Raw genomic sequence first — 22,741 nt, 5'->3', positions numbered from 1 at the left:
AGGTCAGGCTTGGGACAAGCACTTCAGACATGTCATGGGCCCTTCTTGAGACCTTTAAATGTTCCTTGTTTATCAACTTTTCCCACAGGATGGCCCAAAATACTAGGAGGGACAGGAGGCCAAGTAGCCCAAAACAGGCATGATGATACTTGCTTCAGTGAGGTGTCTTGCCAAGCCATGGCAACAGCATGAGCCTTTGGTGTCATATACAATTCAGTTTCAAAGGCTGGCTTTTGTTAAATTGCATTTAAATGGAATTCAGCGTATGGCTATCTCTGTACAGCAGAGGTTGTGGTGAAAGCTGTGGTCCTGTCATTACAGGTATAGATTGCCTTAGAAACACCACTCTTTAAACCAAACAGATTCCCTATCAGAATGCTATATTTTCCTTGCTGAACCCTATTTGAGTTGTTTGTGTCAGCTAAGTATTTGGGACTCGATTGCAATTCACCTTGAATTACTACAATCAATTCCTATTGCAAAGTAAGACTTTTAAAGGGGACCATTCAAGGTTTCTATTAAGTAGAAAGATTATGATTGCCCGTCTCTTCTTCTCTCTCAAGAATTGACTAAACTTTAAGCATCTAACATTAAATTAGAAAGAGGTGGCCTTGGCAATCTCTTTATCAAGACAACACATAGGTAAACAAAAGTTGCGGTCTAATCCAGTGGACAGAGACTTACGCCTGAAGTCCCTGAAGTAAATGGTCTGCCTGTTGGGGTTCAGGAGCTGGATCACTGAGTCATCACTCTTATTGACCTGGCAGCTGATGGTTGCCACTTCTCCTTCAATCACTGTCACGTCTTTAGTAAACAGATTCTGTCCATCACCTTTAAGAAAAGAGAAAGAAAGGTCAGATGGAAGTCCCATCAGTTACATTTTGGTCCAAGAGCTCCATTAAAGCACAAACGAAGTGAGAAACGCATTACAAAACTAACATCTGATATGGCCCTAAATACTTTTCTCCTGTTCACAAAATGAGTCAAACTAAGGGAGATCTAGGCCGAGATACAATGAAACTTGGAACTGATGTGGCTCTAAGAAAGGAAGTAGTGCTGGTGTCCCAACCTCCAGTATTTTGAACTGCCCCACAGTGTGCTGAGGTGGAACCAGAAAGATCAGAGTACTAGCTGCTATGAACATGGAAGCTCTCCCATCTAAAACACAGAAGGTATGGCCAAGCTTAGACCACATGTCCTTGATCCGAGCTAAACTCATGGGTCAATTACTGAAGCAGAAACAGGAAGACTCATTTAATGGCCTTGTCTAGTTAGCAGATGCTGACATTCCCAATGCGCAGGCAGTCCATTTTGTCCTGTATGAGCGTGAGGACCAAACTACCTATAACTCTTTGGGACTTCAGTAAGATGCAGAAGGCCTACGGTTGAGAGTCTGATTCAGCTCTTACAAATACACCTTCATAACTCACCCAAAGTGCAAGACAGCCCCCAGCTCACTGCCCTCCCTGCAGATCACCCCTTCAGCTGTGAACAAATTTCCAGAACATGTCAAAATGTGAGAGCTTTCAGCTCCACTGATACAAGGCTTATCTCCGTATCTGCTCTAGTTTGCAGCATCAAGATTTGTTCCAGCAGCCAGAGCATCTCCTAAATGTGTGAAAAAGATCCACAGCACAAGGCAGAAGTTCAATTTAGAAGCAGAAGATAAGGAATTGTGATGTGTTTGATTCTGTGGTTGGCATAGCAGGGGACAGGGAAGTCTGGGACACTCTCCTAGCCTTTAAGAAGCTGAGATGCGGGTAAAACAGACACCAAATCTCTACTTCCCAAGCAAAAGGTGTATTTACAGGCAGCAGATGTAACAGTCAGTCACGAAGGTGGAAAAACAGACTGCTCTTATATCAGGAAATTTATGTAAAGTCCCTGAGCCAGTTTCCCATCTACAAAATGGGGGCAGTGATTAACAGCTATCCCACAGAGTTGTCATACACACAAAGCAGTTAGCACTGTGTCTAGCTTCCTGTCAAACCGAACAGATGGTAACTGCTAGCACTATCAACACCATCACCATCATCATCATCACCTCCACCACCACCACCTCCATCACCACATCACCCTCCTCATTTCTCTAGACCTCCAAATCCCCACAGGTACTAAGCCATTGTCATGTGTGGGGGTAGTAAATACAAGAACGCAGGCTAAGGATTCCTGCTCTGTAGGAGCTCTCTGTGTAGCCGGGATGTATCAGCTTAGGGTGGCTTCTTCACTTCTTGAAGAAATGTTGTCACATCAAGAAGCAAAGGTCAAAGATAAATGCTACTTTTAAAAAAATATCGAGGCAGCATAAACAGAGGTACAATTAGAATAAATGGAGGATTTCCACCTGCGATCACATTCCTTCTGAAGGATCCTTCCTTGGCAGGACACAGTGGGGGAAGTGTGATGGGGTGTCTAAGATGGCTCAAAGCCAAATCCACCTAGAAATAGACCAGCTGCCTGACAGAGGATTAGAAGAGAGGAAACCAGAAGAATAAGGAGACATGATTAGGGACACAGATAAACAGAATGCCTGGTGCTTGCAGAGAAAACCCCAGTGAACCTTGACCCTGAGCTCTGTGACCCCAGAGAATGACCCCGTTGTGAGGACACTGGCCTGTGTAGCAGGAGGGAGGCAGACTGTCCTGGGGAAGCTTCTAGGGGCTGAAGGCTGTTACAGACCAACAGCAAAGTGAAAGGTGATCAGGAAAAGCAACTGGGGGTTTATTGTTTGTCCTGTGATTCCTGTGGTAAACACAGAATACAGAAGCCAGCATGAAGGGATGGGCTATTCCAAGGTACAAGTAAGAACAAGGTGACAGAAATTCCTGCCAACTGAGCCAGCTCTGCCAGGTGGATCTGATGGTACTGCACAAAAGTGACTAGAAAGCAGGACACCAGACACTGCGTGTTTGCTGGGAGACCTAACCGAGGAAATTATGGAAAATGACACTGTATAGTGTGAGGATAAAGCAGTGTTAAACCATGGGCTTGCCTTTAGGAGATGAGGACACCAAACAAGACCTTTTGGGGGCAGGCAGGGATTTCTTCTATCTTCGGGGAGTTTATTAGCAACACAAACAAGATTCTTCAACCCACAGAAGGTCCACTTGCAGAGTCTGTGAGCCAACAGGCATCAACCCCTTTGGATACCAACTACTACTCCGAAGCTTCCGAGACTTAAAGTTGCCTCTAATTTAATCCTGGTCTAATAAGACAGTTTCTGTGGAAATAACTTGGCTTTAATTTTAGCCCTTCATGGAAGCCCTAAGGCCAGTATATTCTGAGAGGAGGCACCTTCATTATATTCATAGTAGCCTGCATGCACGGGGGATGGAAGTCAAAGAGTGGAGCATGGTTTTGCATTTTAAAAACAAAAATAGTGACAACATCAAGTCAAAGTTGTTTATAACACACACTACACATGCCTGAAAATGGGGGTATTACATGTCCAGCCTGTTTACCATGTCACTACAGAACAAGTCACTCGGGTAAACTTTGGCCATCTGTAAACTTCTGCCTTTGCTGCGCTGCTCTGAAGACACGTGGTGACGTTGTTATGTGATGTTAACATCACGGACTTATTATTTTTTAATTAAAACCAACCAGAAACCCAGTGTCTCAGAGACATGTCAACTTCTAGCTATGCTAATATGGTTGTACTATCAATACAAAAAAAATTATGTGATAATGAAATATTTGGCTGAAAGAATCAAAGTGCTTTGGTTGATGGTGGTGGCCCAAGGATGCCATTCTTTAAAAACCACCAATAAATTATCCGGGTCAGCTAGATGACAGTTATATTAAACAGAGCCCTATACTTTGAGGCACCATAGATGGCTGCAGTGGGATAATAATGACCTATTTATTTGAGGCAAAGGACTTGAGTGACAGCAAGGAAAATACAGTATATATGTCAGTACTCTACTGCCTGAAGCCTTTATGTAAAAATAATTTCTGCTCACATCCTCAAATATGTCTTCCAAAAGAAAAGGTACATACTAGGACTTGATAAATTTCCCCCTTGAAATGGGTGTTGAGACAATTAGGTTGTCACAAAATGCAATCTCATGTGTAGCAGGAGAGAAACAAGCACCTCCGTATCTTTTTTAAAGACTGCATTAAAAAATCCTTCAGAGTTTTCTAAAACTCAATTAGCTGACATACTGTCAAGGAAGGAACAGTACACGTTCTGGGGAACAGAAATCAAACAGGTAGAATATCTAGCGATTAAATGAGGCTGTTAACAGCCAGGTAATTTACTTTAAGGGTAGAGCAGTGGCTGGCGTGTGTAGACATTTTTGACCACTAATTGGTATATTTGGATGAAGTTTGGGAGACAGAATCAAGCTGAGTTTTAATTTATATAAGAAGTTATTGTGATATAGGGCTGTTTCCTATAAATTTCAGACCTTTTGTTTTCTATTTTCCTTAACATAGTTCTATGTATCTATTCGTGTGCGCATGTGCACATGTGCACGTGTGGAGGTCAGAGGATGGCTTTCTGGAGTCAGTTATTTCCTTCTACCATGTGGGCTCCCAGCCTTTGCTCACTGTTCCATCATGATAGCCCTGTAGTTTGTTTTTCCAGCCAGTCTTGCTCTGTGCCTCTGGCTGGTCTGCTACTAGCTATGCAGCATAGGCTAGCCTTTCTTCACTGTTAAGTGTACTAGGATTACAGACATGCCCCACCACATTGACTAACTTTCAGAGTTGCTCTGTAATTCCCCAAAACAAATCTGAGAATCAAAGAGAGCCCTTGATCCCTGAGCAAGCACCTTCCATTAAACCAGACATTTCTTAGACAGACAATGGCAAGAAAGCTTATTGTCTACAAAAGGTGAAACTTACTCTGATGGCTACCAGTGGCCATAATAGCACCTTGTTAGGAGTGGTATAGGGACATAAATTCCTTATTAGCTCTTTCCAGTTAATATAATTGTTTGAGATACTTTTCTCAAACCCCGTATTTTTATACTCTCCCTTTAGATGGCATTGTATAAAATGCTGAACTCAATCGAGTCTATTCAATCAACAGTTTGTCCTTATGGAAGTGACAAGTGACAGGATCTCAACGCCAGAACTGGAAGTGAGAAACAGGATGGAGAACTAAGGTGTCCCCAGTGCTGGACTGCTTCCCCATCTCCAGGCTTATCCTGTTTCACTGCCTCTGCCATAAAGATTGGACTGCAGAGTCTGACTTAGGGAAGGAAGTTGCCTGGTCCAGTTCCACTAAGTGGGTGAGCTGAATTGGTGTTAGAACCTGGTTCTGGAACACTCCCCACCCCCAACACACACACACACACACACACACACACCCTGCTTACCAGCCAATATTTCAGAACTGGTTGCTAAGGCCCTTTGGGCTCTGTCTTGAAAAATTTACTTGTTTTTAAAGAGGGTTATTTCCTTATGAGCAACTTGTGATTTTTTTTTATTTCCATAATTTATCCTGAACACAATTACACACTTCAAGATGAGAGAGAAGCCGTCCTGAATGTAAAATACCTGTTTACTGCTGCCTCCTCCTCCTCCTTTCTGCACTCAGCACTCTCTGCCCCCAGAGAAAGCCTTTATTACTACAGCACGGTGGGCATTTGCCAGTGCTTGCTCAAAGCTCTCGCCCTTGCTGCCTGGCTGTTAACAAATAAAACTCTTCATTCATACTGGGGGAGGCTCCCCAGTCCAGCCCATAATAAAAGGATAAGTCAGAGTTAAAACAGACTTCAGCTTATGTGGTGGCAGCTATGGCAACTGCCACCTACCCACACACACAGAGGGGGACCAGGTACTGTGACACTTAACTGGGCGGGCGGCTTGCCCAATGGAGCAACACATAAAGCCCCTGGGCTGCTCCCCCATCAGCTAAATCATATTAGAGAAACTCTGTCCACATCCCTGCTCTAGGAAAAGCTGAACCCCCAACATTAACTTGGCAGGGTTACTGTCCAAACAGGAGGCACTCAAGTCCCAAATGCAGAAGGCTAACAGAAAACCCATGCTAATGATGACAAACTCAGTGAACACTTAAAAACCTGTACTACAGTCCTTGAAAGTGTCCTTCTGAAATTCTGTGTACGGGAACAGGAGCCAGTGCAAGCAGGTGTAGAAGCCAATGCAGGATGGGGGGGGGGGTGTGCCCTGCTCTGCCCCTCTACCCCACTTCCTGAATACCAGGGTTCCTATTGGACCTGGGAGCTCATGGTATTTTTGCTAGCCTCGTGGTCAGTGAGCCCGTAGGACTGCCTGTCTCTCTAGTCGCCCCACACTAGGCTATAGACAGGAGTAGCCACACCCAGCTTTGATGTCCACAATGAAGGTTCAGACTCAGGTCCTCAGGCTTGACCAGCACACACTCTTTCCCACCATCTCTTCAGGCCCAATTCTGGAAGCTTTGTAGCAGTCAAAGTCTCAGGGTTATACACTCTTATTCTCCAAGAGGCATCAAAGTTTGAAACTATCAAAGAAACAAAACACCTGCATGACTTTGGAAACCTTATTTTTGACTATTATGGGTGCCCCATGTCACCTGAAGCTTGCCCTGGTTTGTCGGCCATGTTCCCTTCTATTGGATCCTATTTTTACTACCCTGTTAAAGATGTACCTAACTCAGAAGAAGACAGCCCATCCTGACCAAGTGAAGCTATTATGAAAGGCAAAGGCGCTGCAGTTTCAGCTAAAGTTTTCTAGAGCCAGAACAGAGATGAGTATGTTCCAGGAAAAGAAATGAATGATTCTGTTGAAACCCAGAGGGAGAAATCTTACTACATACGTTCCCTCAAGTCAACGTAAACACACTGTGTGCTACAAATCATTAACAAAGCCATTAAGATTTGATTTCTATCTAAGCAATTATTGTCAGCATATTTTGTACATTTCCTTTAAAAGACTCAATCCTATCTTTCAATTCATTAAACTGTTCCCTACATTTACAGAGTTTTATATCAAATCAGAAACCTATTTGAATTAATAAGAATTACAGTAAAAGTAATTTGAAAATAAATTATTTGAAGTTCAAGCCACGAAAGCTTTTGATGAAAGAATTCAGTCCCATTTAAACATGACAGTAACATTCTGAGTCGGCCACATACTGATGAGAGACAGCAAAAGCCGAGTCCCAACAGAGAGTTCCATCACTGGGGGATTAAAGGTTAAGGAGATGACCTCTTCAAAACAAATACAATCTTTTATTTTTAAGGAAGGTACATGAATACTTGAATATTTATTCAAAATCAAAAGCAATCAACCCATCTATGGTTTACAAAGCTTCTGTTAACCTTTTTGATCCTTATCCATGTTTTTCTGTCTCCCAAAGTGAAATGGGAGTGTTGAGACTGTCTGCTCCAAGGACCAGTCCTGGCTTTATAACGGTCAAAACAACTGTGACCATGAGCTTACAGACCAACAGTAACTGAAACGGCAAAGATTTCTGACGCTGGTCCAAACACTCGGTACCACCTTCTTTATTCAAAGAAACTTCCAAGAGCAATTCTTCTTGACAGAGCTAGACCCTGGGCAGAAACTCCAGGGCAAGCACCAATGTCTCCAAGAGGACAGGCCAGATAACCTGTCACAGAGTCCTCAAGGAGTGACTCTGCTCACCTCTTTCTAAATAACATGCATTGATGTGTTTCTAATTATAAAAGCAATATAGGCTCCAATTTTGCTGCAGTTCCGAAGGCTTTGCTATGTTTTCAGCTAGTAGTTCTAAGTTGTGTCCTATGCACGCAGGTGCCCAGACCCTCCTAAGCATCTACTGTTCTATAATTACTGTTGCATCATTTGAGCTTATAGAAGGAAAAAAATATTGAATTTACGCTAATCTCCTTTGACAATCAGTAAAAGGTGAGGCAGATTTCTGAACGGCGAGCTAAAGAGTATTCATCCTTGGTGCTGGTTTTTCTTCGATTATAATTGTTGATTTCCCCTGCATACAAAACAAAAAGTATCTGACACAACATTAAGCTATTCATGAATATTCTGTATACACATTCTTGTTTAGTTGACTAATGGCAAATTAACGCTCTCTATTTTAGCTTAAACACATAGTATAGGTATGTTTGATTAGCATTGAATTCCAAAAGCTGATTACTATGCATGCTTTGATTATGTAATTACATAATAGAGTATAATGGCTCCTTTGGAGTCATTATGATCTATATGGCAAATATGTTTCAGTTTTGCTATAGTTTAAATACATGCTGAGATGACAGCTCATAACAAGGTTCCACTTTTCAGTCTTTATCAGCTAAATGGGCATTTCCTCGTTCATCCCAACATCTCCTTGACACCAATTAAGGCCTATTGTGGCAAGCTGCATACACTTCTGAGAAATCCCCTTTGTTTTCTTGGCATTCGAAAATGGATATTAATTTTAAAAGCTGTATTAAGCAAGAGGCCTGGTTTATGTTTATTTTGCTTTTGTTTTTGTTTTCTTTAAGGCTGAAATTTCATCTTTCTCCCACCCACCCTCTGAAAGCTGTGCCGGGAGTCACATCTACTTCATTAATCACAGCTCAGACAACCACACGGGGGTTAAAGATGGAATTTCACCTTTGACTCCACAATGCAAGGGAAGGAAGCACAGGAGAGAATACAGATGCTCATGCAGGTGGCTGCCACAGTGGATGCAGCTCAGGTCTTCCTGAGCATCAGCCACACCAAGGGACACAAAGGTCCGATTCTGTAAATCTCGCCTCTCCTGTCTCCCTTGTATTTTGAAGTTCCTTGGGGTGGAGGGAGCTATGAAACAGCACAGCAAGATGTCTCCTTCACAGCCCTAGCACCGGGGGTTTCCACAGATCTAAGGCCAACACATCTTCCAGAGTGAAGAGATTTTTGATAATTCTACCCTGACCTTACAGACTGCAAAGTAGTCTGGTTTTAAAATAGGAGAAAAGTTACTGTAAGGAATTATGTAAAGTTTTTCTTGCCCCCATGAAACTCTTTAATCTCAGCTACAAGAAGAGTTATTTCTGCTTTTCCCTCCCAGGGGACTGATCCTTATACCATGCCAAACTAAAGGTGACCAGAGTCTCAACTTTAAAAATGAACACACACCTCGCTATTTTTACCGTTTCCTTTATTGGTTTTCAGCATGGAGGCTGAAGAACTGGGGTCAAGTACAGTACAAGCTGAATTTACATGGAATGGGCATCTCTTTTGTGCAAAGACACATGAAAACTCTTTTCAAGGAAGTGAGTGACAAAGGAAGTAGTTACAGAGCATGCGTGTCTGTGCAGTTTCAATCCCAACCATCACATTAGCTTTCTTCCCTTTGAAAGACTCCAGATTCAATAACTTCCTAATCAAGGCCTTCACCACTAAAAAGGCCAAGCCAATTATGACGCTTAAGGTCTAAGCTCGTCTGATCCCCCAAAAGGAGGAGGTGTGAGCCACCACACGGAATGTATCTATGGAGTGGTACCAGTCGTGAAAGCCAAAGGTCTGAATTAGCTTTTCAATTAAAATGCAAGAATCAAAGAAACTGACAGCAACAAACGAAATGAGAATATAAAAATAAACCAGAAGGATTACTAGTGATTGCTGAATCCTGCTGCTGTTCACGCTGGATGGGAAGGAGCACAGACTCCCTCCACTCCCGCTCCTGCTGGACAGTTTGCATGGCTCCATCCTTCAGCAACAAGATAATGTATTTTGTTGTTGTTGTTTGGAGAGAATACTGCCTAACCCTGAAGAAAAACTCCCCCCACTGGGTAGGCTTTATGGAAAATTTTAAAAAGAGATGGGGAAAAACAGAACCCTCAAATGGAGTTTTATTTGCTTGGGAGATGGCATTGAAGTTACCTTGTGAAAGAGTCCCTTTAAGCCTGTTAAATCTGCTTAGAGGCTCTTGGGAGAAGGAGGGAGGCTCTTAAAAATATTAATTAAAAAATAACCACAGTCATCCAACTTGGACTTTGGGGAAGAACAATCTGAAGACAGAGGCTTTTTATAAAACTAATTGTGTTGGCAGAGCAAATGCTTTCCCCTCAATGGGCTCGATTCTGCGATGCGCGTTTATGGCGAAAGAAGAAAGGACAGTGTTAGATGGAGCTGCCTCAGTCCAACTCAAGGCTGGCTGCTATGCCAGCATTTCGAAATGCATTATGCTTCTCCCAGACAAAGTGGAGCTGTGCTGAAGGCCAACTGTTGATCGTCTGTGTCAGCCACTTTCCTAATGAACTGATAATAAGATATATTCTGTTCCCTGGGACTGCTAAGTGACGGTTCTGCAGAGTGACAGTGGCCGAGCAAGCCCTGCTGTCCAAAAGCACAGCACGAGGGGGCTGGGGGGAGGGGATCACACTAAAGGGATGAGTGGTGTATCAGGCAGCTGAGAGTGGATGGAGCACACCCTATGGGGTTGTGACTTGGGCCCCCAGATCAGCTAAAGTCTGAGATGACAGGAAATGGCTGCTTCAATTGAGGTATCAGAACTAGCTCCACTTTCTGAAGCTACAGGGAGACAAAGGGTTTGTATGACCGAGATCCAAATCACTTGTTACAACACTTGGCAGTCACCCCAAAGCACAAGCATTAGGTTTTGTTGTTACTATACAGATTTTTCTCTTGCCCAGAACTCTGTGGCCAACTATTTAGTATATGCACAACAATAGCCATGACTGAGCTACACAGATTCTATGTTAAAACTTCCTAACTAAATCAAAAGCACAAACTTTAGGAGCATGGACATGGCTGCCCGCTGCAGTCAGTGGCACTGAAACATGCCTTTCCAGTCCCCCTAAGCAGCAGGCACAGCAGAGACAGACACCGCTCAGCACTTGCTCCTACCAGTTACGCCTCAACAAAATTCTTTAAATTGAATTTCTGTAGAACTCCAGCCTCCAGTCTCAATGGAGATGGCCCATGCATATGCTCTGCTTTCCAACCCCGACACAGTATCACTTTCCCTTTGATAAAAGGTACCATGATTGAACTTTTGTCGCTTTTCGCTTCAACTCAGTAAAAGCTGAGTTTTCTTTTCCTCTTTATGTTTGCCTCTCGGGGGTTAAAAGATTAACAATTAGTGTAAGATATTTAAAACCACAAGGTTATTGCAAGGAACTGTAATTCTACAAATATACAGAAGAAAAGGGAAGTAGCGGCTATTCTTTATGTCTAGAGGCAAAACTGCCAAATGATTTTCTAAAGTGCTTGTTACTATTAATTTTTTAGCATCAGGACAACTCCCACTATTATCTAGAGGGGCCATAATTCAAGTCCTCTGCATGAAAACCAAAGCTAATTTATTTTTAAGGTTCTTCTTTTTCAACGTACTAGGTATGATGTTTTTTAAATTCTCTGTGATCTCATTTAAACCCCACTCTACTCCCATGTGGTTTGTTGTCTTCTGACTGTACCCCACATACCCACAAGGAAACTAAGAAGTGTTTGGACCTGATCTAGTCTGTTTAACCCTCGATCTGCTGGTACTAACCATTCCAGTGTATCAGGGAAGTAGCTAAAAGGACATTGCATTTTATGATGCTACAAGAATGGCGGGAACTAATGGAACACTCTGCAACATCTCATTTATGACTCAGGAATAAAACTAAACAGCATGCCCAGCACAGACAGGAATGTGGAGCCATGCTGTCCATCCATCAGCAATCCAGGCTCCAATATGCGATACTGATAAAACCAGTGCCATAGCCAGAGGCCACTAATCAGGTCTTTAGTATTTAAGGAGGAGACAGCCATTCTGCAGACTGATCCAGGCTCAGCAGCTCGGCCCCAGGTTCAGGCATTTACAGTACCTGCTTCAAGGGCATTCATTAGTATCGACAGCCTATGTGACCAAAATATCACTGTAATAGCAGTCTCTCCTCGTATCTCTTCTGTTCATTTTTTTCCCTGCCAACAAGAGCTACTGAAAACCTTCCAAATTTAAAGCTTAGAGAAGTCAGGACAAGCAAGTATGGCTATCAGTTGGAGCACATCAGATTTGGACTCCAAGTGAATGTCAGCTTCAAATGGCATAACTCCAGACACAGAAAACGGGGAGACGCAAGGCGAGAGATGTTTCGTATTCTTATTCTAGAGCATCCCAAGTGTGCGTACTGTGGTTTGCTCGAGACACAGCTGTAAATCCACGATAATCACCATGCATAGAATGCTCACCACTCAGCTTACACCTCCTACCAGGAACCCAAGCAGCTTTGGACTATTACACGAAACAACAATTTCTTAGCTGGAAAATTGGCCCTTATTGGTGAGTTATTCACTATATCATCTGCCAGTCAGCAAGCGGGTGGTAGGTGGCTTAGGATTTAAACCTCTGGGTGCTTGAACAGCCGTTCTCAGCTAAGTCTGAAGGAAACACGCTGGACCCAGGGAGCTGTGCTCAGCCAGAGTCTGATGATAGGATCTCGTAAGGAGAGAGGCAGCAGCGCAAGGAGCTTTCCTTCCAGATTCCATGCTCACGCTTGCTGATTGCCCGGTGCCAAGCCCATGTCAGGCAGAGATGCACAGTAACGATCCAAATTGGTGCCATTATACAAATAACTTGATTAGTATCATCCAAGTGTGGGCTGCTGATTAATCATCACTGAAATTAGAGATAAGTGATAAGGGCATTCATTACTCATGACTTGTTTTTCAGGAGTAAGGGGGCAGCAGAGGAGAAAGGAGAAGAGCATTAGACTTGGAAAACAGGAGTCCTTGCTATGGTTCAACGCTTCCCGGTGATGCAAATCTATAATTCTGAATTTTCTTACATATTTAAATTGGGCAAAGGGTATCTCTCTAACAGGGTTATAAGGAGAGTTGAGTGAAGAAATGTTCTCTCTCTCTCTCTCTCTCTCTCTCTCTCTGTGCTGTAGAAAAGACAACTCTGAAAATTCTACATAAAGGATTATATTATCCTTCAAATCTCTCTACAGTCACACAGTCACCATCACCAAGACCTCCGTCTATATTACCAAGACCTTTTTAACATCTTCAAAATCTGTTGGATTTTTTTAAGCTTAGAATTTTAGATGTTATTCACCTCTCTTAATTTCTATTCCTGTTATCATGTTAGAACAATCTGACTAAAGCAACTTAAAGGAGGAAGAGCCCACTATGCCTCACAGTCCAAGCCACAATCCATCACAGCAAGAAAGTCAAGGCACTGGGGCTTGAAGCAGCCCATCATGTTGCATCTAGTCAGGAATCAGAGACGGATGAGCACAAGTCAGAGGCTGTGTTTTCAATTTATACAGTTCAGGATCTCCTACCCAGGAAACAGTCCTGCCTATAGTTAACATCAATGACCATAACCAAGGAAATCCCCCATAGGTATTCCCAGAAATGATTCTAGGTCCTGTCAACCATCACCTTATGCTATTATAAAATTAACAGAAAAGAAGAGAGAAAAAGTAAACATCTTTGTTGAGAAACATTTAGGTTAAACCACATACTCACGGCTGTATATAGGAAAAATGCAAGGCACATAGCAGATGTGGACAGAGGGCTTACACTGGAATTAGACACAATGTACAGCTTTCAAAAAGGGTTTACTCTACGGGCTCCCTCCATCATAGTAAGTCCCGAGAACAACATCCATCTTCCCAGGAGAGAAGGGGTAGACAGCATCAAGCTGGCAACACAACACAGCATCTTCCTTGGCAAACTTCACAGTCAACATCTCAGATACCTGGCAGACTAATCAGGCATGATGTACAAGCCTTAGAGAGGGCATTTCTTTCTAAATGCCAAAATTAAGGCTAAATGGATTGAAACAAAAAAAGTCTCAACACTTGCAAACTGGCCACTCCCTTTGTCCTAGTTTTCAACACAGGAAGGGCCCATGAAATACTGACATAAGCAGGGATGGCTGACCCCTCTCTAGCTCATCTTAGCCTGTTAGGCTCCTCTACGTCCCCTGTTCTTCTACCCACTGTAGGCCGTCACTCCTCACACATAATTTCCCCCTTTCTTATTAAGTGCAAGAGCTTGGGATAAAGCTACCAAGCATTGAGACCTTTCCTGCTTACTAATGAGTTCCTGGGTGTGCCTGAGAAGTCTGAGGTCTCTAGAAATGCAACCTTCACTAAGTGCTGCTCTCCTGTAGCATGTGGGGGTGTAATCACCCCCCTTCCATATGACACTGGAGGAAAGAAAAGATCATAGACAAAATTTAATAATAATATATGATTTAGCTTGACAGTTATACCCTGACACTAATAGATATTCTTAGGTAAAAATACACCGGTCGAATGAAGTAGCAAATCAATACATAATTGATGTCTGACAATAGTTGGTGATCATTGGCATTAAATTCTTATTTTGTCACTGGATCAACCCATGTCCCCCACCACTAATCTATTCATAAAAGCAGAAAAGCTGACCTGGAGGAACCCCACACCGATCCTACAGGTTTGAGTGCAACTACTAGCCTTTGTTTTGTATGGTTGTAAGGTTACTGTTGTAGGTCTTTGTGCAGGGCATGTTCATGGAGTGTGCATGCTGTCTAGAGGTCAAACCTGGGTGTTATTCCTTGGGTTTTGAGACTGCCATTCACTAGTGTTAGTTCACTAAGTTGGCTAGGCTCCCTAGCCAGTCAGCACCAGAAAGCTGCATGTCTCAGCCTCCGTCGTGCTGGGAGTACAAAAATATTGACACCAAGAGCAGCTTTTTTATATCGCTTCTGTGGACTGACCTGTGCTTCTTGACTTGCTGCATGCATTGCGTGTGCACATAAGTCTCCTTCTTCATTATGCACACATACTGTTCCACTTGTTTACAGGGTGCTCTCCTGAATTTGTCTTCCAAGGGGTCAATCCTATCTCTGCCCTTATCAGCTTGACCTTGGGCCAATGGCTTCAGTCTCTAAGTCTCACAATTCCCCACAAGCAGCCAGGGCCTGAAAATGTCTCCTTTACCAGGTTATGTTGAGAATCAGTGGATTTGAGCCAAATCAATGGATTGATAGAGCAGTGAACTTAACGTGAGTTGTACAGACCCAAAATTACTTAATGTTATTTTAATTATGTTAAGCTCGTTATTCCTGTGTATCTTCAAATAAAAGCTTTAACTATTTACCTGTGTTGTTACTTTACGTATTTTTACTGTCATCTTATTTTTCTTTGAATTCCTAAAATCCAGCACAGTGTCACCATATATGGCAGGTGCTCAGTAATTGGCCAACGCTAAGGTAGGTTATTGACTAAGAGTCTTAGGATTTCACATGGTCTGGACACTCCCTATTTTAGAAATTAGTCCATATAGTTTTCAAACATTTTCAGATATATTTAAGTGCCACATAGGTTTTGAATTAAAACTTTGAAAAGGATTCCTATAAGTTTTGTTTTTGAAATGATTTACAATAGACTATTCTAAAATAAAAATAAATCAAGGATGTTTATAAGGTTAGAAAGCAAGCAGGTCTTTTTGATGCATTTATACAGCATAGCAATGCTTCCAGGAAGACAGACAGACTGACGTTTCTCCGCCCCCCCATACCCCAAAGTGCTAATATTTGTTTGCCCCACCCCCATACAAAAGTGTCACCATTGTGATCAGAGAGCTGCAGGCCCAGCTCGCATTAGTGGAGAGGGAATGTTTGAGGAGACCCTGGCTTATTTGAAACTCTGAGAAGGCTCTAGTGTCCAGAAGAGAGAGCACAGGGGCTGCTTTCCACAGAGGTCATAGGCTGAGGAAGGATATCATCTGGTAGGCTAGGCAGTTTATATTTTACCTTGTAATTAATACAGAGCCAGGGAGTGACTTGGATCCAGGGAGTGATACGATCACACCTGGACTGGAAGATGTTTTCTAAGGAGAGGAAGGGGGATTGCAAGAAGGCAGAGTTGTATGAGACACCGGCTATGGAAGGCTGGTAAGACCTAGGACAGGAATGAGGAACAGAAAGCAGAGATGGGCTCTGAGAAGCAGGGCAGACTGACAGGTCTATAGAGAACAGGCATGAGGGCAACTCAGCAAAAGGGCTCAGTGGCCCTTTGCTTGGTTCTCATTAATCACACAGCACAATGCCAGTTACTACCTTAAGGAAAGATCAGCAAGGAGCTAACTCCACAGTGGTCCGAGATCTGGGTGTGGTGGCGCATCGTTCACTCCCAGCACTTGGGGTCAGAGGCGGGTGGATCTCTGAGTTTGAGACTAGCCTGTTCTACAAGGGAGTTCTAGGCCAGCCAGGCTACACTGATAGAAAGGAAGTCAGAAGACAAATGACACACACTTCTCAACACTTGCAGTGATGACTCAGATGTCTTTAAATATAATACTTTTTATTGAGAATTTCAAACAGGTATATATACTTGACTGTCCCTAAATCCACCCTGTCAATTTCATGTCCCCCTCTTCTTTTAAATAACCCACTAAGCCTGGTTTGTACTGCCCTCGTAGATATTCATGGATATGGGGTGAGGAGCCACGAGATGTGATTTGCTTTTTGTAGTATCCATTTATACCTAAATGCAGTGAGACAGTCCAGCTTCCTTCCCTTCTGGTGTCTTATGTCTTCGGTGTGGCCCACCAGCAGTATTAATAATGTCTCCATGACTGTAAAACATACATAAATCCAAACTCATACCAGTACTATCAGTCAGGACCTGCATTTTAACAAGAGACTAGGGCCATGTGGATTTGAGAACCTCTGGCTAGAGTGCTGCAGCTGTCACTGTCATTCCTTCCTTAAATAGATGTCACAGGCAACATGAGACCACTGGCTTGAGGCAAGGCAGATCCCAGGAGGAGGCATATAGACAACCTGTTTCAAGGACCAGATACATCTCAGTAGGCCACTGGACAGAGTCGGGAATCCCCACCACCAAGTAAGATCAGTTTCCAGGAAGAGACATGTTTAAAAGCAAAGCAGATGTGAAAGAAGAGAAATTGGTATAGACCATTCACCAAGTCAGGAGGTACCAGAATCCACCATCCGTCCTCCAGCTGCACATATCCAACACTGGAGAAATGCAAACTTCCCTCGCCCAGCAACTGCCTGTGACCAGTGCAAATAGACTATTGTGCACTTAGCTGTAAAAACACCCACTTCTAGTCAGCACTGTCACACAGAGTGGGTTTGTCAGTTCACAGGCCGCAGTACCCTAGTTAAATTTTTGCTTATTTGGTTTGCCTGTCTGTTCTGTGCTTGTGAGCATTAAGCCAGTGAAGACAAAACCCAGTAAACCAGGAAACAAAGCAAGCAGCCCCAAACAAAACCCGAAGAGGCTGCTGAGGTTTGTTACAAGTGATGAAATCCAACTCTATGATTTGGAGGGAGGACAAAAACAAAAGTGACAGTATCTATTACAGCAGGCCTTTTCACTCTACCTAGCAGATAAAATTTGCTGCAAAAATACAGGTAACGGCATAAACAGAAGTTTAAGGAAAATAATAAGAGTGTTCGGCTGGAGGCAGCAAAGAATCAGGTCTGCAGAGAGCCTGGTGGAAGAATGCTCAGGGGAAGGAAAGATAAACAATGGCTTTACTTTTTTTCACCACCTCTTAATGAACATCCACAGACTGTCCTGGACCTCTGGCCTGCTCTCAACTGCTGGTGCAACTGCGGCTTGCATGCAGGCTCATAGCATCCTTACTGTTTCCGGAGAAAATGTCATTTCCCATGAAAGCAAAGATGTTACCCAAAGTAAGAATCACAGGTTGGGAACGTCTGTCCTGTCATTCTGTCGGCTCTATGTTAGTTTACTAATATGTTTAACTTGGTACTGAGGGAGCAGCACATCGCCACTGCCATGTCCATGTCCTAGATTCGGGCTTCCCTTCTCTTTCAAGGGTCAATTGCAATCGGCTCACACATCATTCCTCTAACAAATCGGTTCTCATACAAGACATTTCACCATTTTCTTTGTAAGCCACTGGCATGCCCAGCTGCCTTTACTAGAGCAGGAGCGGATCTCTGAGCAGTCTTCTGCTGGGTTACCGGAGTGCAGTTTCAGAGAGAATAATGTTCCGAATTCCAGTCTCTTAAAAAAGTCGTTAGGTTTCTGGGCAGTCAGCCTCGGCACATTTAGAGCCTGAATTACGAGCTTCACGGAAACAGTTAAACCCTCACACTTGCGCACAGCCATAATTTTTGCAGAGAAGGCACCAACAATTGGGGAAGTTTATTACAACTACTTTTCATGGATAAGATGCCAAATTCAACCCTTCCAATGTTATAAGGTAGTTTTTCTTTTTTAAAAAGTCTTTTTTTTTTTTAATAAAGAAAAAGAAAGGGGTGGGGGAAGAAAAAGAAAATCCCTAATGGGCGACTTGCTGTTCTGCTCACTTTTTAGATTTATCAATTTTTTTCTGAGTGACTGCCAGCACCGGGGACTCTTTGTAGCACCTTGTACTCAAGATATAATAAAAACATGAAATGATTAAAAATACCATGAGTGTAGCTGCAGAAGGGACTGTGTATTCTGGGCCCCAAAGGAAGGCTGTTTCTTTGCAGAATCAGACAGACTCCACTTACATTATAAAATTGTAGCACTACTCACTGTCCAGGCTGGAAGCTGGCATGTCGAAAGCACGAAATAAGTCCCAAGCACACACAGAACACAGCCTTCAGCCTCACCACCCGGGAGAGTGCAGACGAGTGCAAGAATTGGCGGGTACATTATTTTGTTACATTTTCCTTAATTAATGGATCCATCCATCCATATACATAAAGTATCTATACAGAGAATACATACATGTGTAGACGTGGGCGTGTACAAGCACGTCACAGCATGCAAGTAGTAGTCAGAAGATATCTAGTGGGAATCTGTCCTCCCCATCCATCATGGAGGTCCTATGGATTAAGCACTAGACACGGCAGCAAACATCTCTGCCTGCTGAACCATCTTTCTATTCCAGGAATCAATGTATTTAATTTTATGACATTGTTTACATGTCAAAAATGTTTGCTTTTCTCAGTAGTTTCTCCATTCCTTTTATGATTCCTTGTGAATACAAATGCTTGAGGAATGAGGGGATTGTCCACAGAATAGATTATTGGCATTACTGGTGGAATCAAGTACAGAAATACCAAAGCATCAATTGTATGCTACCTGTTTGCAGCCTACCTCTGTTCCAGGAACCGACTGACTGTATACCTGAGCTTGTGTTTGTCTTGGGGTTACCTCGTAATTGTCTTCTGGGTCTTAGCCCAGTAAAAGGATTGAAATGCAAGAGAAAAGAGTTTCCAAGTGAGGGGGACAGCTGCTGCTGAAGGGACTATGCTCTTAGAGCAAACAAACTTCCCCCAAACCTTCACAATTCTGTAGAGCATGGTCAAGCCAATTGTATAGATGAGAAGACTAAGGCTAGAAGGAGGACCTACCACTCACTAGCTGTAAAGCTGACCATCTTTGGGTCCTGTGCCATGACCATCACTGTACTTCTCCTGCAGCCAAGTCTTGTCCTTTTCATCTGAATGCCCTATCCCGTCCTCCTGACTTTATCTGGATGTTAAACCATGTCCCCCTTTTCCCTATTGCCTAGTACTAGCCCCATATCAGCTCAGATTTATGATCTGCCAGTGCCGTTGTGATGAGATGCCATTCCTGTCTTTCTATGACTCCGATATTGATAGATAAAATTCGGTGGTGATGCATTGCCTGCCCTTTCAAAGGTTACTGCCAGCAGATGCTGAGAATCAATATGGTTCTTATCTGTCACAAACCACAAGAAAAGCATGGTAAACAAGGCTCAATGAGAGGCCGTGAGCAGGTCAGACAGAACTCCACGGTGCTTGGTGGTACTTGCTCTGCTTCCTGACCTACTCCAGAACCAGGCTTGCCAGACTCTCAGTGGTCTCAGTTTGAGGTCATATGATATAGAGATGCTGAGAAGAAGGCCTGGGGAGCAACATTACTTCTGGTGACCTTTATTGAGGCCACCAGGAGGTAATGTCATGTGGCTAAAGCTCTATCTGTATTATCTATTTTCTCAGGATCAAGCTCATATTTGAGTTTTTTGGAGGCAAGTATCAAAACCAATCTAAGAAGAACAGGTAACTGCATTTATGCTATTCATTTATTTCAGCCAGATTTCAATTAGGAAGAGTCCTAATCTGGGGAGTGTGATGGTTTGTCTATGCTTGGTCCAGGGAATGGCACGATCAGGAGGCGTGACTGATACACTGAGTTATTATTATTTTTAAAAGACCATGCAAGACAACTTTTTGATTTTCTTTCAAGAAAACAGAACACATCAGGAGCACACCTTGCTATGGCTGAATATAGCCTAAAGGAAGTGAAAAAGGAGGGGTGTCTGCTAAGAGTACAGAATCATGTCCTCCAAGACCAGCCCTAGAACTCCTGTGCATGGCAACTCCCTCTCGCCATCCTGACCCCAGGTCTCTCCACCTTATTTTATCATGGGTTTAGTCTTGTGCCAGGCTCCAGTGTCTGACTTTTTCCCCAGCATCTCTCCTCTGGTGACCATCTCCATCCTCTTGCTTTTTGCCATGTTCTGACCTCTTTGTCCCTGTCTCAGGTTAACCTCCAGAGCTCCATGTACAACCAAAATGCGTGGCAGGCAGAGCCTGGAACTGTCTGGTCTGTCACTGACTTGTCTCTTAAATGCTTGGTATCAATCAGGTGGTCCCCATGTGCCCGATGGCCTAGGCCAGCTCCAGCACTCAGAATCATTGTGTGTGCGTGGCTCACATTAGATCAGATGGTTACATGAGAATGGAAAACAGAGTCCTGGTATTTACCAATTTGAAACCAATTTCAAGCAAAGGATTTCCAGGTATTTTTAATGAAACTCTCAGTACCTTTGAGAACCCTGTACTTCCTTGCTACATAGGCCAAGTTCTTAGCAATGTGTACAACTTGCAAGCAAGGAGAGAGGAGCTATTTGGCGGGCTAAATGCCTTGCCATGAAGTTACATTTCTCAGGGATACCATACTTTAGCCTGGAAGACCATCAAAGATATATTTAGAAATGTACCAAGAAACAGCACGCAAAATCAGTTAGTCTGGAAATATCATCCATGACACCAGGTGACTGAGCTAGAATTTCAGAGCTCTAGAAGGATTCTCTACTCCTGCTTTTAAGGACACCTTTCAGCCAGGGTTGGTGACAAAGACGTTTAGTGCAGCTACTCAGAAGAGTAAGGCAGGAGAACGCCTAGTTCCAGGTTTGCATGGGCCACACATACAGATGCTTCAAGGACAACTTTGTAAGACCCTGTCTTAAAAGGCAAAGGGTTTTAAGAAGTCTAGCAGTGTTGCTCAGTGGCAGAGATCTCGCCTAGCATGTATGTGGTTCCACATTCAGTTTCCTGGTTCATGGTGGCACATACCTGACATTTTAGTACTCAGAAGGCCGAGGCAGAAAGGTCTCAAGTTTAAGGCCTGCTAATGAGACCCTATCTCAAAAATAAACAAATATATCTCATAACACCTCTGCTCATGTAATTACTTCAGTGGAGCCTTGTTTTCACATATGGCTGTGTATTTGTATACATATTTGGCTCATAATCTTAAAGCCTGTGTTACCATATTGACATTTCTGAGACCATTTTACCATTTTTTGTCATGTTTAGATAATTACTAAGTTTCCCCCCTCAAATTGCTGCAGTGAAAGGCTTCTTTTTGTTTTTTGTTTTGTTTTTGTTTGTTTGAGACAGTTTCTCTTTATAGCCTTGGCTGGCCTGGAACTCTCTTTGTAGACTAAGCTGGCCTTGAACTCACAGATAGTCCTGTTTCTGCCTCCCAAGTACTGGGACTGAAGGCATGAGCCACCAATGGCTGACTGTGAAAAGACTTTGTATGTAAATATTTGTACTGGTTTCTGCTAGAGAACTAGCATCAAATTTTCATGTACTCTAACAAGAATAATTTACATTTGGTAGTCAACTTGTTTTAAAAACTAGTTATCTACCTTAAGACGTTGCTGTTGCCCTACAAAATTCTAAATAAGCATGATTCTAATCCCAAATGATTCCTCCGGAAAACAAAACAAAAAACAACAACAACAAAATAATACCTCTAATATGGCAGCAGCTTCAGGACCTGAAGTACACAGGAAGTATTTCAATGGTATTCTTAAAGTATTTGGAAGTTATTAGAGTGAAATGAACTTGAGAATATAAGTAATGAATATAGCATTCTCACAGACAACACTGACCACCTGAAACAAGGGATCGAGCAATGGGCTGGCTCACACCACAGAGGCAAATCACCGCAGTGCCACCTGGTGTTTAACCAAGCAGGTGAACTTGTCTCCTGGGTGCCTCCGGAAGCACTCCTTGACCCACCCCATTTCAGCACGTAGAGAAGCCTAAGCCACAGATGTATTCTCCAAAGCAGGCAGTGTGGAGGGCTGAGGAAGGTCACGTGCTTGTTCTCTTGGCCACTGTGTTGCGGAGGCCGGTGGTGCTTCGCAGGGACTACTTCAATAAATGAACGAATGAATGAACCAACTAATAAGGAAGTGAGTGGACAGATAGGACCCACTTTCCATTCTCCTCTGCCTGCCTAAGCTATTTTATGCCTTTGACGGGTCATACTTTTCAGTTTATTTTTAAGATTTTGAGATGTGGATGTGAAAACTTGCAAGTAGCAAGTTCTCCTGACCCTCTCCCCCGGCCCCCTCGGCAATGCTGACATTATTTACTTACAGAGCAAACAAAGCAATGAACGCAGGGTCCGCACCACTGCGTGACCCTTACAGTCTGATGAGTCTGGCCTAGCACACCCACCGTCAGCTTGGGTTTGTTCTGTGTTCTTTCCAGCTTAGACTGGGATGGCAGACTTAGCTGGAGAGGAGTGAAGAAGCACTGTGCCACGTAACAGCC

The 22,741-nt window shown here is 43.2% G+C and overlaps 1 protein-coding gene across 6 annotated transcripts in view; it reads right to left on the bottom strand.

Moving 5' to 3' along the window:
- Cadm1 (cell adhesion molecule 1) overlaps window positions 1-22,741 on the bottom strand; it is a 322,424-nt gene that overhangs the window by 64,580 nt on the left and 235,103 nt on the right. For all 6 annotated transcript variants that reach the window (XM_021171380.2, XM_021171384.1, XM_029481674.1 and 3 more), the window contains exon 2: window positions 685-831. In XM_021171380.2, coding sequence (XP_021027039.1) covers window positions 685-831 — 147 coding nt within the window. The remainder of the gene's footprint in view (window positions 1-684; window positions 832-22,741) is intronic.

This window comes from Mus caroli, chromosome 9 (genome assembly GCF_900094665.2).
Source record: "Mus caroli chromosome 9, CAROLI_EIJ_v1.1, whole genome shotgun sequence".
Classification (NCBI taxonomy): domain Eukaryota; kingdom Metazoa; phylum Chordata; class Mammalia; order Rodentia; family Muridae; genus Mus; species Mus caroli.
This window is presented reverse-complemented; position numbering and strand designations above follow the sequence as displayed.